This window comes from Micromys minutus (genome assembly GCF_963924665.1).
Source record: "Micromys minutus genome assembly, chromosome: 22".
NCBI classification, from domain to species: domain Eukaryota; kingdom Metazoa; phylum Chordata; class Mammalia; order Rodentia; family Muridae; genus Micromys; species Micromys minutus.
This window is the reverse complement of record NC_137957.1, coordinates 31,798,758-31,811,979: the sequence shown is the minus strand read 5'-3', so window position 1 is coordinate 31,811,979 and position 13,222 is coordinate 31,798,758. Positions and strand designations below refer to the sequence as shown.

General features: G+C 38.7%; 1 protein-coding gene across 2 annotated transcripts in view; it reads left to right on the top strand.

Annotated features, from left to right (window-relative positions):
• The window catches only part of KITLG (KIT ligand), an 80,201-nt gene that overhangs the window by 55,022 nt on the left and 11,957 nt on the right, over positions 1–13,222 (top strand). The window contains exons 4-8 of one of the 2 annotated variants that reach the window (XM_080935170.1): positions 925–1,095; positions 4,041–4,197; positions 4,882–4,965; positions 12,140–12,249; positions 12,956–13,023. In XM_080935170.1, the coding sequence (XP_080791296.1) occupies positions 925–1,095; positions 4,041–4,197; positions 4,882–4,965; positions 12,140–12,249; positions 12,956–13,023 (590 nt within the window). The remainder of the gene's footprint in view (positions 1–924; positions 1,096–4,040; positions 4,198–4,881; positions 4,966–12,139; positions 12,250–12,955; positions 13,024–13,222) is intronic. The other variant, XM_080935171.1, reaches the window with a different exon arrangement.

Here is a 13,222-nt window from a genome sequence, read left to right as displayed (position 1 = left end):
GCAGAGAGTAATACTGATTAAAAATGCTAACCTCATGCAACCTGTGTTCCCCCCGTCCTTCATTTTCATGCTCTACACATGTGATATGTGATTCGGAATTGATGTTGTTTACCTGGAGACTCTCAGCAAGATCTGAGTGTGGTTATGCCCGATTCTAGCTTCCAGTATTCATTTAAGTGGGCAGAGCTGGCTAAGGGAGCTGGCCCTGAGCTTGGCTTACCCCTGCTATCACAACCTTGAAATTTTAAACAGTTCTTGAGCAAATTGTCGAAAGATAATTTTGAACAAGAAATACACTTTCCCTTTGCACTCACTCCCACAAATAACACAGCTGGTACTGCCACCGACGAGAAGTTCTTCTATTCAGGTCTCAAATCGCAACCCTGCCCACATGAATTTACCTATTGAGAAGCCTTGAAATCTATTAAGACTTTTAGGTTAATTGGTTTTAAACAGAGAATTTTTTTCAGCGCTAAGACTCCCTTTCCTAGTAATGTTTTGATAATCCCGTCTGCATTTAATAATGTTCTTTTGAAAACGCAGTGACTAAGCCATAAGTAATCTTCCACAGAATTAAAGTCCATGAGTACATGAACTTTGTATGTGTATCTGGGGTGGGGGTGGGGTAAGAATTGGCTCTCTATTGGCCAAGGAAGAGAAGTTAAGATGTGTAAGACTAGATTGATTTTTGGTTTAATTTTCTTTCAGGAAAGGACAAAATCATTGATGATTTCTTCTGATCTCTATGCATTTGCTTATTTTGAACTGTTCAATCTGACTTGAGAAAGACATGAATTGACCTCCTGTGTTTGGAGGAAACTCTTTGTCCTGCAGCCAGTGAATAAGTGGTGACAGATTTGAAGGGCATTCTGAGTCTGCCACATGTATAATATGTGCTTTCTCTTCTCTTTGAATTTCCTCCAGCCTAGTCATTGTTGGCTACGAGATATGGTGATACAATTATCAGTCAGCTTGACTACTCTTCTGGACAAGTTTTCAAATATTTCTGAAGGCTTGAGTAATTACTCCATCATCGACAAACTTGGAAAAATAGTGGATGACCTCGTGGAATGTATGGAAGAAAATGCACCTAAGGTAACTTGGTATTCATCAGAATTTTTTTTTTTTTTACACTTCTCCAAGACCTTTCTGAAGCAATGGAACTGGGGAGATGAGCCTCCTTGTTTTGTGTTAACTTAAGCTATACATTTTTAATTTAAGGATAGTTCAAGAAGAGTCTATTGGACTTTTCCTGTAATACTGAAATGGATATTCAGACCTAAATATTGCCACCTAAAATGAAAATATAGTGTCTTTACACTGTAATCCTAATAACAATTTTGCTCCTGCCTTAATTTTTGTTTCATACCTCAGTGAAGTTTATAACTGTCTTCCTAGTAAGTTATCAGTGTATTCAAGAAGACCAATAGAATCAACTAGCCTGGACCCTTGGCAGCTCCCAGAGACCAAACTACTAGCCAATGAGTATACATGGGGTTGACCTAGGCTCCCTTCACATGCTTGATCTTCATGTGGGTGCCCCAACAACTGAATCACAGGCTCTCCCTGATTTTGTTTCCTGCCTGAGGATCCTGTTCCCCTAACTGGGCTGCCTTGTCTGGCCTCAGTGGGAGAGGATGTGCCTAGTCCTGCAGTGACTTGATGGGGGGGTCCCCCTTCTCAAGGCAGAGTTTGGGGGTGGGAGGGAGAATGGGAAAGAAGGTGGGATGAGGAACTGTAAAAAGGGATAATGGGAGGAGGGGGTCTGTAATCAGGATGTACAGAGAATAAATTAGTAAAAAAAAAACGTTATAAGTGTATTGAAAGTAAATGTTTCGCATGGAAAACTGACTCAGGCTACTTGCCCCTTTGTCTGTAATATAACTGCCCCAACCTCAGTTCATTTCCTTGGGTCATGGTATAATTAGTCACCCAACTTCAGGGTCTCCATATGACTCTAGTTTGGTTTCTGAGCCTATGGAATAGCCACATGCTCCAGGACTCGAGGAATTAACGATAAGAGGTTCAAAGTCTACTAAGTCTGTCGATATCCAGTCTTGCCTACATTAACTTCACTGTACTTCATGCCTCAATAGGAAAAGGACACAGTCCTTTCCCAAGGAATCAAAAGTAGAATATCTTTAATGCCAGATCAGGCAAAAAATCAATGTATAAACATCTTGATATTGTTATTTGTGGCACTGTCTTTATAATAGACTAGACCTTGCAGTATCTAATTCAAAGGTTTTCAATCCCTTTGTGGGAGTCAAATGGCCATTTCATGGGGGTCTCATTTAAGATATCGTGTATATCAGATATTTACATTATAACTCATAACACTATCAAAATACAGTTATGAAGTAGGAATGAAAACAACTTATGGTTGAGGGTAACCACAGCATGAAGAACTGTAGGGTCACAGCATTAGGAAGGTTGAGGACCCTTAATCTAATTGGATATGGGGCTCCACTGGGTCAGCGCTGTCTTTTCTCAGCGCCCTTGCCACACTGATAGTCTCTTCATGCTTCTTGATCATTTCCGCTGTTTCGGTTTCTGATTTCTGAAGGTAGAATATAGCTTGAAGTCCACAATGTGTCTGCACTGCCTTATCTGTGTACATCATATTGCTTTTGCAGACAGCAAGTAGGAATCACAAAGCAACAGGTTATCACAAAGGAAATAACATATGTATTGGGGATTTAAAGATGGGTTGTGTTTAATAAATGTCAGTATTGGCTAAAGCATTACAAATAATAAAGGATGTACATTTGCAAGCAATGGGATTTTTACTAGATACCTAGAAATTATAGACATGTATTACTATTATTATACAAATAATATATAGTATTTGTTTATGTTATAACCCTAATATAAAGCTATGGTTTGAATGTTTAAGTTTTATATAAGTTTTTATTTTTATGTTGTGTTTATGTCATGCTGTATTGTTTATAATATATGCTTACTTTTACACATTATTTAACATTTTGCTGTTATAGAATATTCCATTATTATTAAGAATACCACCATTTATCAAGCCACTCATCCATTAATTGATTTTAAGGGTGACACATACTGTTGATAAAAATTTCTCTGTCTTATTATATGTGTGCAGGAGGGTCTCAGTAAGGTCTTTCCCTATGAGTGGAATTTCTAGACCTGTGTAAAAAAGTTTCCCCTGGAACTAGAAAAATGTCTGAGCAGTTAGGAGCACTTACTGTTCAGGCAAAGACCTGAGTTTAGTTTTTAGAACTCACAATGAGCAACTCACGACCATATACAATTCCAGCTCCAGAGGACATGATACTGTCTTCTGGAGTCCATTGGCATCTGTTCTCAAATATGTACATACCACTCCTGCCACCTCGACACATACGTACACATAATTAAGAGATAAAAACATTGAAGGAGTTTTCACCAATCCTTGTTCTTCTCTGTGTTCAGTCTGCCCATTTGTAAACTCTTGGAATATGTGTTACAGAGGAGTACATCTTCAAAGCTAATACTCATACTGTCACAAGCAGTTTTAAAAGTCTTAATCAATTTTTTGGGGGGCTCATTTCATTGTCCTATTGCCATGACCTTGTCCTGTCCCATTGTCTGCTGTTCCTTTTGTTTTGTTTATTGTCCCCTACTTACTTTGATCATGAGATTGACCTGATACCATTGTTTTTCTTGGTGGCCATTTTGAGTTGTGTCTATTAGGATGGTTATTCAAATACTGGAATCATCGGGGCTGGAGAGATGGCTCAGCTGGTTAAGAGCATTGACTGCTCTTCCAAAGGTCCTGAGTTCAATTCCCAGCAACCACATGGTGGCTCACAACCATTTGTAATGAGATCTGATGTCCACTTCTGGTGTATCTGAGGACAGCTATAGTGTTTTCACATAAAATAAAAAAAACATTTAAAAAATATATACGGAAATCATAGGGGACATAGTCAATAGTCCATTATGCTAACATCACTCCAGTCTAGGAGTTATTTAAAAACTGGAAGCTTTCTTATTTCTTTCTTTCTTTCTTTGTTTATTTATTTATCTAGAATATAAAAGAATCACCGAAGAGGCCAGAAACTAGATACTTTACTCCTGAAGAATTCTTTAGTATTTTCAATAGATCCATTGATGCCTTCAAGGACTTCATGGTGGCACCTGACACTAGTGACTGTGTGCTCTCTTCAACATTAGGACCTGAGAAAGGTAAGGTATTTAAGCATTTCCTGTTTAAGTGTACGTAGTAAGCTTGGACTTCTACAAGCCTCTATTGCTGAATCTACAGAAAAGAATGTGTGTGGTATTTTTTTTTCTGATAAAAACCAAAAGCAAATATCAATAACTAGCAGTGATCATCATCTGGCATGAGATGTATGTCAGTTTCTAAGACAGCGATAATCAATATTAGCAATAGATAACGGCAGCTCACATGTTTTCTCACTCTGATATTTGCTCGAGGAGTAGACTGATGTTTTTCTTCATACCCAGCATTCCTAATGTTTACTTCTCATATCTTTTCCTCACGGATCTAACTCTGAGACTTGAGTTCTGAGGCTCACCAGTTCATTTTGAATCCCCATTCTCCCTGAACTGGGTCCCTATGATAGAACTAACCTCATTGCTTTCTTTTAAAACATGACGAGTTTACCAACACCATCAAGTTTCTAAGCATGTGTATCCATGCAACAAGCAATGCTCTGCAAGATGACTGTGGCACATCTCTCAACAAAACTGAGCAGCCAAACTGATTATGAAATAAATAGGAACTGCGGAGTCTAGACTTGGGAGGCAGACCCAGCACATACTGTGATATTGCACTTCACCTTTGGGGGACTCTGTGATTCATATAAATCGCCATGTAACACTGACACATTATTGCTTTCTATTTAGATTCCAGAGTCAGTGTCACAAAACCATTTATGTTACCCCCTGTTGCAGCCAGCTCCCTTAGGAATGACAGCAGTAGCAGTAATAGTAAGTACACGTATCTAATTTAATGCATGCATGGCTCCAAGTATCCTCTATAGGAGTGTTGCATGGACTTAAAGTTTATAAATTACTACTAATAATACTGTTCTGTTACTGTTATTCCTTGTATGGTCTTCCTGACAATCAAATATCTGGTTTGTAGAATCGGATCTCCCTAGAGGTTAAGATGACCATGAAGGAATTAGGCCAATGAACTTTCTGCTAAGGTTATTTTAAATAAGGCATGAAATTAATTGAAAAGAAAGATACGACAGAGGCCTTCTTTTGAATCACTTTCTTTTGAATCACTGTAGGCTTAAAATAAGCTTTGTGGTGAATGTCCCTGATCAACATGGAGTTTTAAAATTTCAAGTGCATGTGCTAATTCTCCAATTTCAAGGATATTTTCAGCTTTGTGTCTTTGTATTTACTACTGCATGTTTGGAAATTTGCTGATGCTATCAGATTACCTAAGAATGTATGCTAGAGAAGAATGAACTGCTTTCCCTAAAATTCCTGTCCCCTGCACAAGAACCCACATTGCTGGAAAACTGTCCTATTTTCAAGTCTTTGCAATTATAAAAGATTATTGAATATACTGTGCATACTCTGGTCTCTGTTTTTACAGATTCATAATAGCTTATTCAGCCTTAAAAAAAAAAATCTCTGAAGTACATGCTTTAGAATGTTTCTCCATCAAAAGTTGACCTGGATCTTAAATAAAGCTATAGGTAGTCTTTTTAGTCCTCTAAAAATATCTATATATTTTACAGCGTAGACTTTTAATACGTCTAAGGGAAAGATGCTGCCAGAACTCGCTGGCAGTCAGTCTATAATATCCAGTGTTTTCAGGACAGTCTTCTGAAAGCGAAAATTTGGAACTGCATGCACGTAACACATCAGATCTGACAAATTTCACAAAGGGAGCAGGCCTGGTGTGCACTGGCCATCTTTTCTTTTGTCTACTTACCTTTTCCAAGGAGCCAGTGTTAGCCTCTCTGAAACTCCATTTCCATTTTCTTGATATTAATATCTACTATTTCCAACCTCCACATCTTCCACATTCAACCTGTTCCAGATTCTTAAGTTGGAAAGATGAAATTGTTGATCTTAAGCTAATTTCTTTCCTTAAAGGGTTAAAAAGAATGTCGTTGTATTGCTGTCCACTGAGTCACATGCGGGTTTTTTTTTTTTTTTTTTTTGCATATTGCCTTTCTTTTGGTTTTCGAAGGTATGCATACATGCATTGTTTTGTTCTTTTTGTTTGTTTGTTTATTTTGTTTTTTGTAAGCAAATTGTTAGTATGTAAGCAGACTGGCCTCAAATTTGCAGTCAGCCTGCCTCGGCCTCTGACTGTGATTATAGGCTTGTGGCACCTCATACAGCGGTTGTGGGCATTTCTGTTCTTTCTATTTCCTGTGGCTGAACTTGGATATGTGGCTTTTCCACTTGCTTTCTTGTTCCACTTTTTATCCTGTTTCTTCTTTCGAGCCCTGTTCTTCTGAGAGACCTATTTCCTTTCTATCTGAACTTCAGTGTCTCTTTATGCTATTTCTAGTGATTTTAGGTACTAAAATATACATTTTCACTTGTAATGTTTTAATGTGGGTGCACTGCTTCGTGCCCTTTAAGATAAACATGGACCCTTCCTGAACCAATCCATTGTGTTCATAGATGTCATACTCTCAAACCACAAACTCCCATATTTAGCTTTCAAACAGTTGTTCGAAGCAACTATATATTCTTTCAAGAAAAAGATATATGTCACATTTTATGTTATTTCTGTACCTTCCATTCTCTCCTTGGTCCCCGCTTCTAACTTGACATTAACTCTTTTGAGGAAGTAGAACCCCCTTTAGCGTTTGCTGTAATACCGATCTGATCTATTGGCAATAAATCTCTTTTCTTTGAGAAATGTCTGTACTATTTGCTGCACATACAGGTTTTTTTTTTTTAAACTAGATAGCAAATTCTGGGTTAGTAAAATTTTCTTTTATTCCTTTAAAGACACCATGACATTTTCTTTCAAAGACATTGAATCTGAAATACAGAAATCACTGCTCGTATTGTTTTTCTTCATGTACTCTATATAGAACATATTTCACTTTGTGCTATCTTTTATATTTTTATTTTCTGAGCAATGTCAAGGATCCCAATAACAGGTGATTTTTCTTGTATTAATTTTTCTTAATTTTTGTCTAGTTTCTTGAATTTATAAGTTCACTCATTTTTGATCTCAAAGCTATTGTTTGGCCATAGCTTTTACAACTATTTCTTCTTTAGTCTCTTCTTTCTCTCCTTCTAAGACAACAACCAGTCACACACTGTTTGGTTAGATTGGTATTGTGTTAGGTATCACAAAGACTGAATTCTGTTTTTACTTTATCTTGTAGGCTAGACTTTGAATTTCCAGTGTAGCTAGTCTGGCCATACCTTCTGGTCCCCTGCCTCCACTTCCCATGTGCTGGGATGATGCGCATTAATTTTCTGAAACCTCGCTCCATTGTTGGTCTCAATGTACACATTTCAGTTTTCAGTTATCTAGATCACTAAGATTTCCTTCTACCACATTTGAACTGAACATTATAGTCCAGAGTTTGCTTTTATTACTAGATTTTTTGTTTGTTTTAGACTTTCCATCTGAATTTTTTAATATTTTTTTTTGTGCAGAGATGTTCCATTTTCATATTAAGATGTTTTCTTTTCTTTTCCTTTTTTTTTTTTTTTTTGTCTTCCTGGTGGTGGTCAGATATTTCTTCAAACAATCAGTAGGTTTTTTTTTTTTTTTTTTTTTTTGTTTAAACATATGTTGCACATCATGGTGGATGTATTGTTAGGTAGGGTCTGAAATTTGTAGTTTTCTTTTAGAAGTAGTTGAGTTTCACTTGGTGAGAGGTCGATTTACTGGTGGATAAGCTCCATCTTCCTTTTCAGGCTTGTTTTAAGACTTGGCTAGGGACAAGAGCACAGGGCAGGCAGGGTGGGGTGGGTGGTAAGTTCATTGTTAAGGCCTGGGATTTCTGAACTGAGAGGACTATGGCTATTGAACATTCTGTGCTGCAGACTCTTTGCCCTGACACAAGTCTACCAATGTGTCTGCTTGCTAAGAGTTGTCTTCCTGCCAGACTTTGTTGTTTGTTTCCCTGGGCAAGTACGGGTCATTATTTATCTAATAAATTAGTAAAGACTCATGAAAAGGTTTGTAATACTTCTGATTCACCCAGTTCTTTTCCACCAGCATGACTACTCAGACTTGCCGATCTCAGCAACGCTGAACTTCCATCTCTGAAGAGAGCAGTGAGCCTTAGTGGGTGGTGTTCTGTCTTCCCAGACTAGAGGAGCCAAATGCTAGATATTAAATAACGAATGGGTCTCACTTTGTATATTTCTTTCTATTTAGCAATTACACATTTGTACTATTTGTGAGATAATTTGTGAAAACAGGTGTTTCATATAATGTGCTGAAAATTATAACTGTGTAGTTGGAGAAGGTTACCACCGTCATGATTAGAAACAAAAGGATATCCTACTTACCAACTTCAAAAAACCTGAATGCAAAATCCAATAGTATTTAATTCTTTATTTTAATTTTTTTTTGCTAGGTGGACATTTTTTATAGTTTTCCTCCCCTCCCTCATCCCTCTTTATTTTGCCCTTTCATTTTTCATTTGTAAAACATAGGTCTTACATGCCACAGCGTGGCTAGGTATAATGCCACTCGTGAGTTAGATACCAATGCATGAAGCAGTCTACCGTTGCGCTCACATTCAGATCAAAGAATGTGATATGTAACAGTAAGTCTTAAATTAAAAAAAAAAAGACATTAAGCACCATGCCACGCTATCTCTCTGGCCCCCAGCGGTGATCTCGATGCCATGGCTAGCCCCATGGCCGGTCACTGCCACACCAGCCCCAGCAGCGGCTGCCCTCTCGGCTCTCCTGCTGTGGACTCTGCTCACATTCCCGGCATCTGCCCTCTGTGATTATAGTCATGATTCTCAGTAACCTGGTAAAATCAAAAACATTGGAAGCTTGTAATTTATCAATTAGATTTATATCAGTAAATTCTCACTCTACAAAATGTCCACACAATAAACTCACAGCCAACTGATATTGTTATAAACTGTCCACCTAGATAAGACAAATTGTTTTGTAATTATTCATCCCTTCTAAGCTATTCATAGCTACCTGTGACTATTTAAAGTCACACGGGTCCGGGTCTTCCTTCTCTTCTTCCATCTTGGTTTTTTCTCTCCTCTTCTCCTATCTGCCCTACCTCTCAAACTGCACCTGCCTTTCTCTTTTATCTTGGGCCTTGCCTTATCTTGTGCCCTCACCTGTATATAGACATCAACCTACAGTGATACCTAATAGGGATCAACATATAACTCTTTAATGTATGTTTTTACTTACAGCATAAAGTGAAACTGGGGAACAGTGGTCAGGAGAACTTGAGAAAGCATTGTAATTTATTGAGATTAGTCTTATAAGCTGTGACAATCAGAGGACGAAGACTAATGAGAGATGTGAATATCTGGGGGGGGGGAGAGAATAATATGCAGGTACTATTTATGTGAATGAGATTATACTTACAGACTAAATAGCATTCTTTATTCTCAAACCGCTCAAGTTTGAGAGCCTTTTAAGCAGTATTGAAGTAGTATGGTGCATGTTTTCAGCACATCTTCTAGAAACCTATTGTATATCAGAATACCTGGACACATAATAGCATGGTGGTGACCATGGACAAGTTGCTTAAGTCTTGTACATCCTTAGTCAATTGGTGTGTAATAGTCTTCTTTTCATAGGACTACTGTGAATTTAAAAGCATTAGAATGCCTGTGAATGGGGCCATTCTTAATGGTTAGTAGAAGTTAATCATCAACTCTGAAGGCAACTAGACACTGTGGAAAATAAGATGATGGGCCAGTGACAGAAGTGTTTTCGATCTGAATAATTTGCCTGTTTCCTAAGACCCGAGAGAGGCATTGTCATGGAGTTCTAAAGCAGGCTAACGCCCTAAAAAGAAACTAGCAAGATCAACATCATTTTCTGTGTTCTGGTGTTTTCCAGATGTTGATTAGCATAATTTGTAACAACCATAGCTATTTCACCCTTGGACAGGTTTAGTAATAAAGAGACACAGTCCTTGCCATAATGACCCAAGGATAAAGGATGACTCAGCTGCTGTCCGGATCGGCTCTCTTTCCCTCAAGCTCTTGGCAGACAGTCTCTGTTGAAGCAAGGGAGTTCTGTAATGTTCATGGGCTTTGGTTCAAATACTCTTCATGCGGGCTCTGATGCACCCAGTTCTGGTGAGAGTCCTATTAGAGGTGCTGTCGTCCCCCCAGAGGTAGTGTAAGCAAGTCGTTTTTGATGAAGCTGTACCCTCTCTCTAAGCATTATTAGCATGCCCGGAAGAACTGAGGCCAGGTTTCCAAGTGTGAAAGAATAGAAACAGCAAGGAGCTCTGAAGAAGGTCTACCATCCAGGCCTAGCAAGGACCTCTGAAGAAGGTCTACCATCCAGGCCTTTGCTTCTCCTTGTTTTTAGGGCCTTTCTCTCTTCCTTTCCTACAGAAGGAATGTTGCTGTGTTTTAGACTCTACAACTTGCGTTGACCAGTAGCCACAGGGTGAACAGTCCCAATAGACAGTGGTGGCCACAGGAGGTTGCCCTTCAAAGGAAATACAAACACAATAACCAACTCAGCTCTTTGTAGACTGTGAAATTCCTAGAGCGATAGAAACTGCGCATGGTGAACATCATCACTTCAGCTAGTCTCATTCTCCTTGAGACATGGGGAGCTGTTTTGCTTTGGAGAGATAAATGAGTCTTGGTTCTCAATTTGGGATGCCTACAACATGTCTATCCTGAGGCTGTATTGTTGTGAGGGAGCAAGTTATTATGGTGTAAGTGGGTGGCACAACTTGGAACAACTCCCCACACAATCCCTGCATCTCAGACTGAGCACCCAGCCCTAAGCATTCCTTCTAACACACGCATGCGCACGGACTCACAACAAACACGATTTGAGGAGGACAGTAATTGGAGAATGAGGAAATTCCCTCCTTGTCATCCACTTGTATTGGCTGGAATAGCAGATTCCTGTTCTCACCATGATAGATAGGATTTGTCAACATGGGGCGCACCTACACAGTGGATCTTTTCTAGTAATCACTTGCAGAGATGTTAGAGGCTACATAAGTAATTGTAAGCTCACCTTGTGACCAAGTTAGTGTTACAAGGTTGCCTGAAAGCAGTCACTCTACCTTGATCCTGTTTTCATTTTGGTCCTGTAGCTGTTGAAAATGTATAACATGTTTGAAAGGGGATTTCAGGCTTGCAAATGTGCCAGCGTTTCCAAATAGCCAGGTTGTTTTTGCAATGAGTCCTATAAGGGAAATCAGCCGAGGTCTGTCTTGCTTTGGGAGGAAGATCATTGTGGAGCTTCAGCTTCTCATTGAAAGAGGAGGCAGTGTCAGGGAAGGTATCAACAGTCAGTGACATTTTTTTTTGTCACTAAGGTGTTGTTTCGTTCAGGGTGACACTGGTGGCTCTAGTCATTCTTCAGAATCGCTTCAAACATTTTAATGTAAAAATGTAAAAAAAAAAAATTGCTTCCAGGTGTACTGAGGGGTGTGCATAAGCAAAACCCCATAATTTTAAGGCTGCTTAAAGTGCAGTATCTGCAGTGTGCATTTAATGATTTGCTGTGTGCAACAGACTAACCCTAGCTGAGCGCGTGCAGGATCTGATCTATCTTGCAAAGTTCTTTGAAATTGGGGAGGTCAGACTGCTAAGAGCAAGAAAGCTAAATAATATTAAAATAATTGATTGGAGAAGAATGACTTGCTTGATGGTAGACATCTTTCCTGCTCAGGAATATATCAAGCCTGGATTCCAAACATGCATGAACCTTAACTGTCTCAAGTCTCTTCCTACCTGTTGAGTGTCTCTCCTTCTTTCTTCTTTTTTTTTTTAAGTGCCTTTGTCTTTTAGAGATGATATGGACTTATACTGCTCGCAAAAGCAAAATTGAACAGAAAACCCTGCTATTTTTTTTTAACTGTAAAAGGCTGTTCGCATCACTATGGAATCCTTTGGGAGCAACCACAACCTAACTGACAGACCTCTGGAATATAACCGAGTTATTCACCGCCATGTTCTTTGAATTGCAGGGAAAGCCGCAAAGTCCCCTGAAGACTCGGGCCTACAATGGACAGCCATGGCATTGCCGGCTCTCATTTCGCTTGTAATTGGCTTTGCTTTTGGAGCCTTATACTGGAAGGTGAGTATTATTATTCTTTCTGCTCCATCATCAACTTTATATACTTGCTTTTTCATATATATATATATATATATATATATATATATATATATATATATATGCATATATATATATATATATATATATATATATAATACTTCTCTTAATGGTTCTAGTGAAGAAATGATCATTGATCATTCTTACTATAACATAGTGCCTCAAAGACATTTAAATATTAGGACAATTTCCACCATTGTGCACTGGAGGTGTGCCCCTTATTACAGAGAAGGCACACTTAAGGGATGGGGTCCAGTTTAATGGTCTGAACTGACTATAAGACGAAAGAAAATATATCAAAAATCGTGTGCTGTGCCTTTATGTGGCAGCTATTTTGAATGCCCTCTCTTTTGTTGTCTTACTGTTCTGTCTAAAATTCTGAATGTTCCAAATCATTGTGACTCAGCGTTAAGAAGTATCTTTTTAATGGATTGCTGTCTATAGAACAGCCTCAGAATGCTGAGCTGACCACGCTTTCATTGTACGCTCCCCAGAATATTTTGACTGCTAAAGAAAAAGTACCTGTGGTAGGAGCTCAGTTGCCTTTAATGAAAGCACCCGTGATGGCAGTTCAATTGCCTTTAATGGTAACGATGTAGACCCCTTACCTCAAGCACTGCAGCCATCAGTGGTGTTTCTACAATAGGTGTCACTGTTTTTGTTTTTCCAGAAGAAACAGTCAAGTCTTACAAGGGCAGTTGAAAATATACAGATTAATGAAGAGGATAATGAGATAAGGTATTTTGTTCTAACTGTGTGCTCAAATAAGTTTGGTGTCGTCCTTTCTCATGCTGTGCATACGCACGATTCTGACATCTTCAGGGAGGTGTCCATGGATGGGCTGCTTCTCCCGTTCAGTGTGTTCCAGATCTGGAGGAATTTCTGGCCTTCCACTGTGTCTTCAATCCTATGTCTTTACTTGTGAATAACTGTCTGG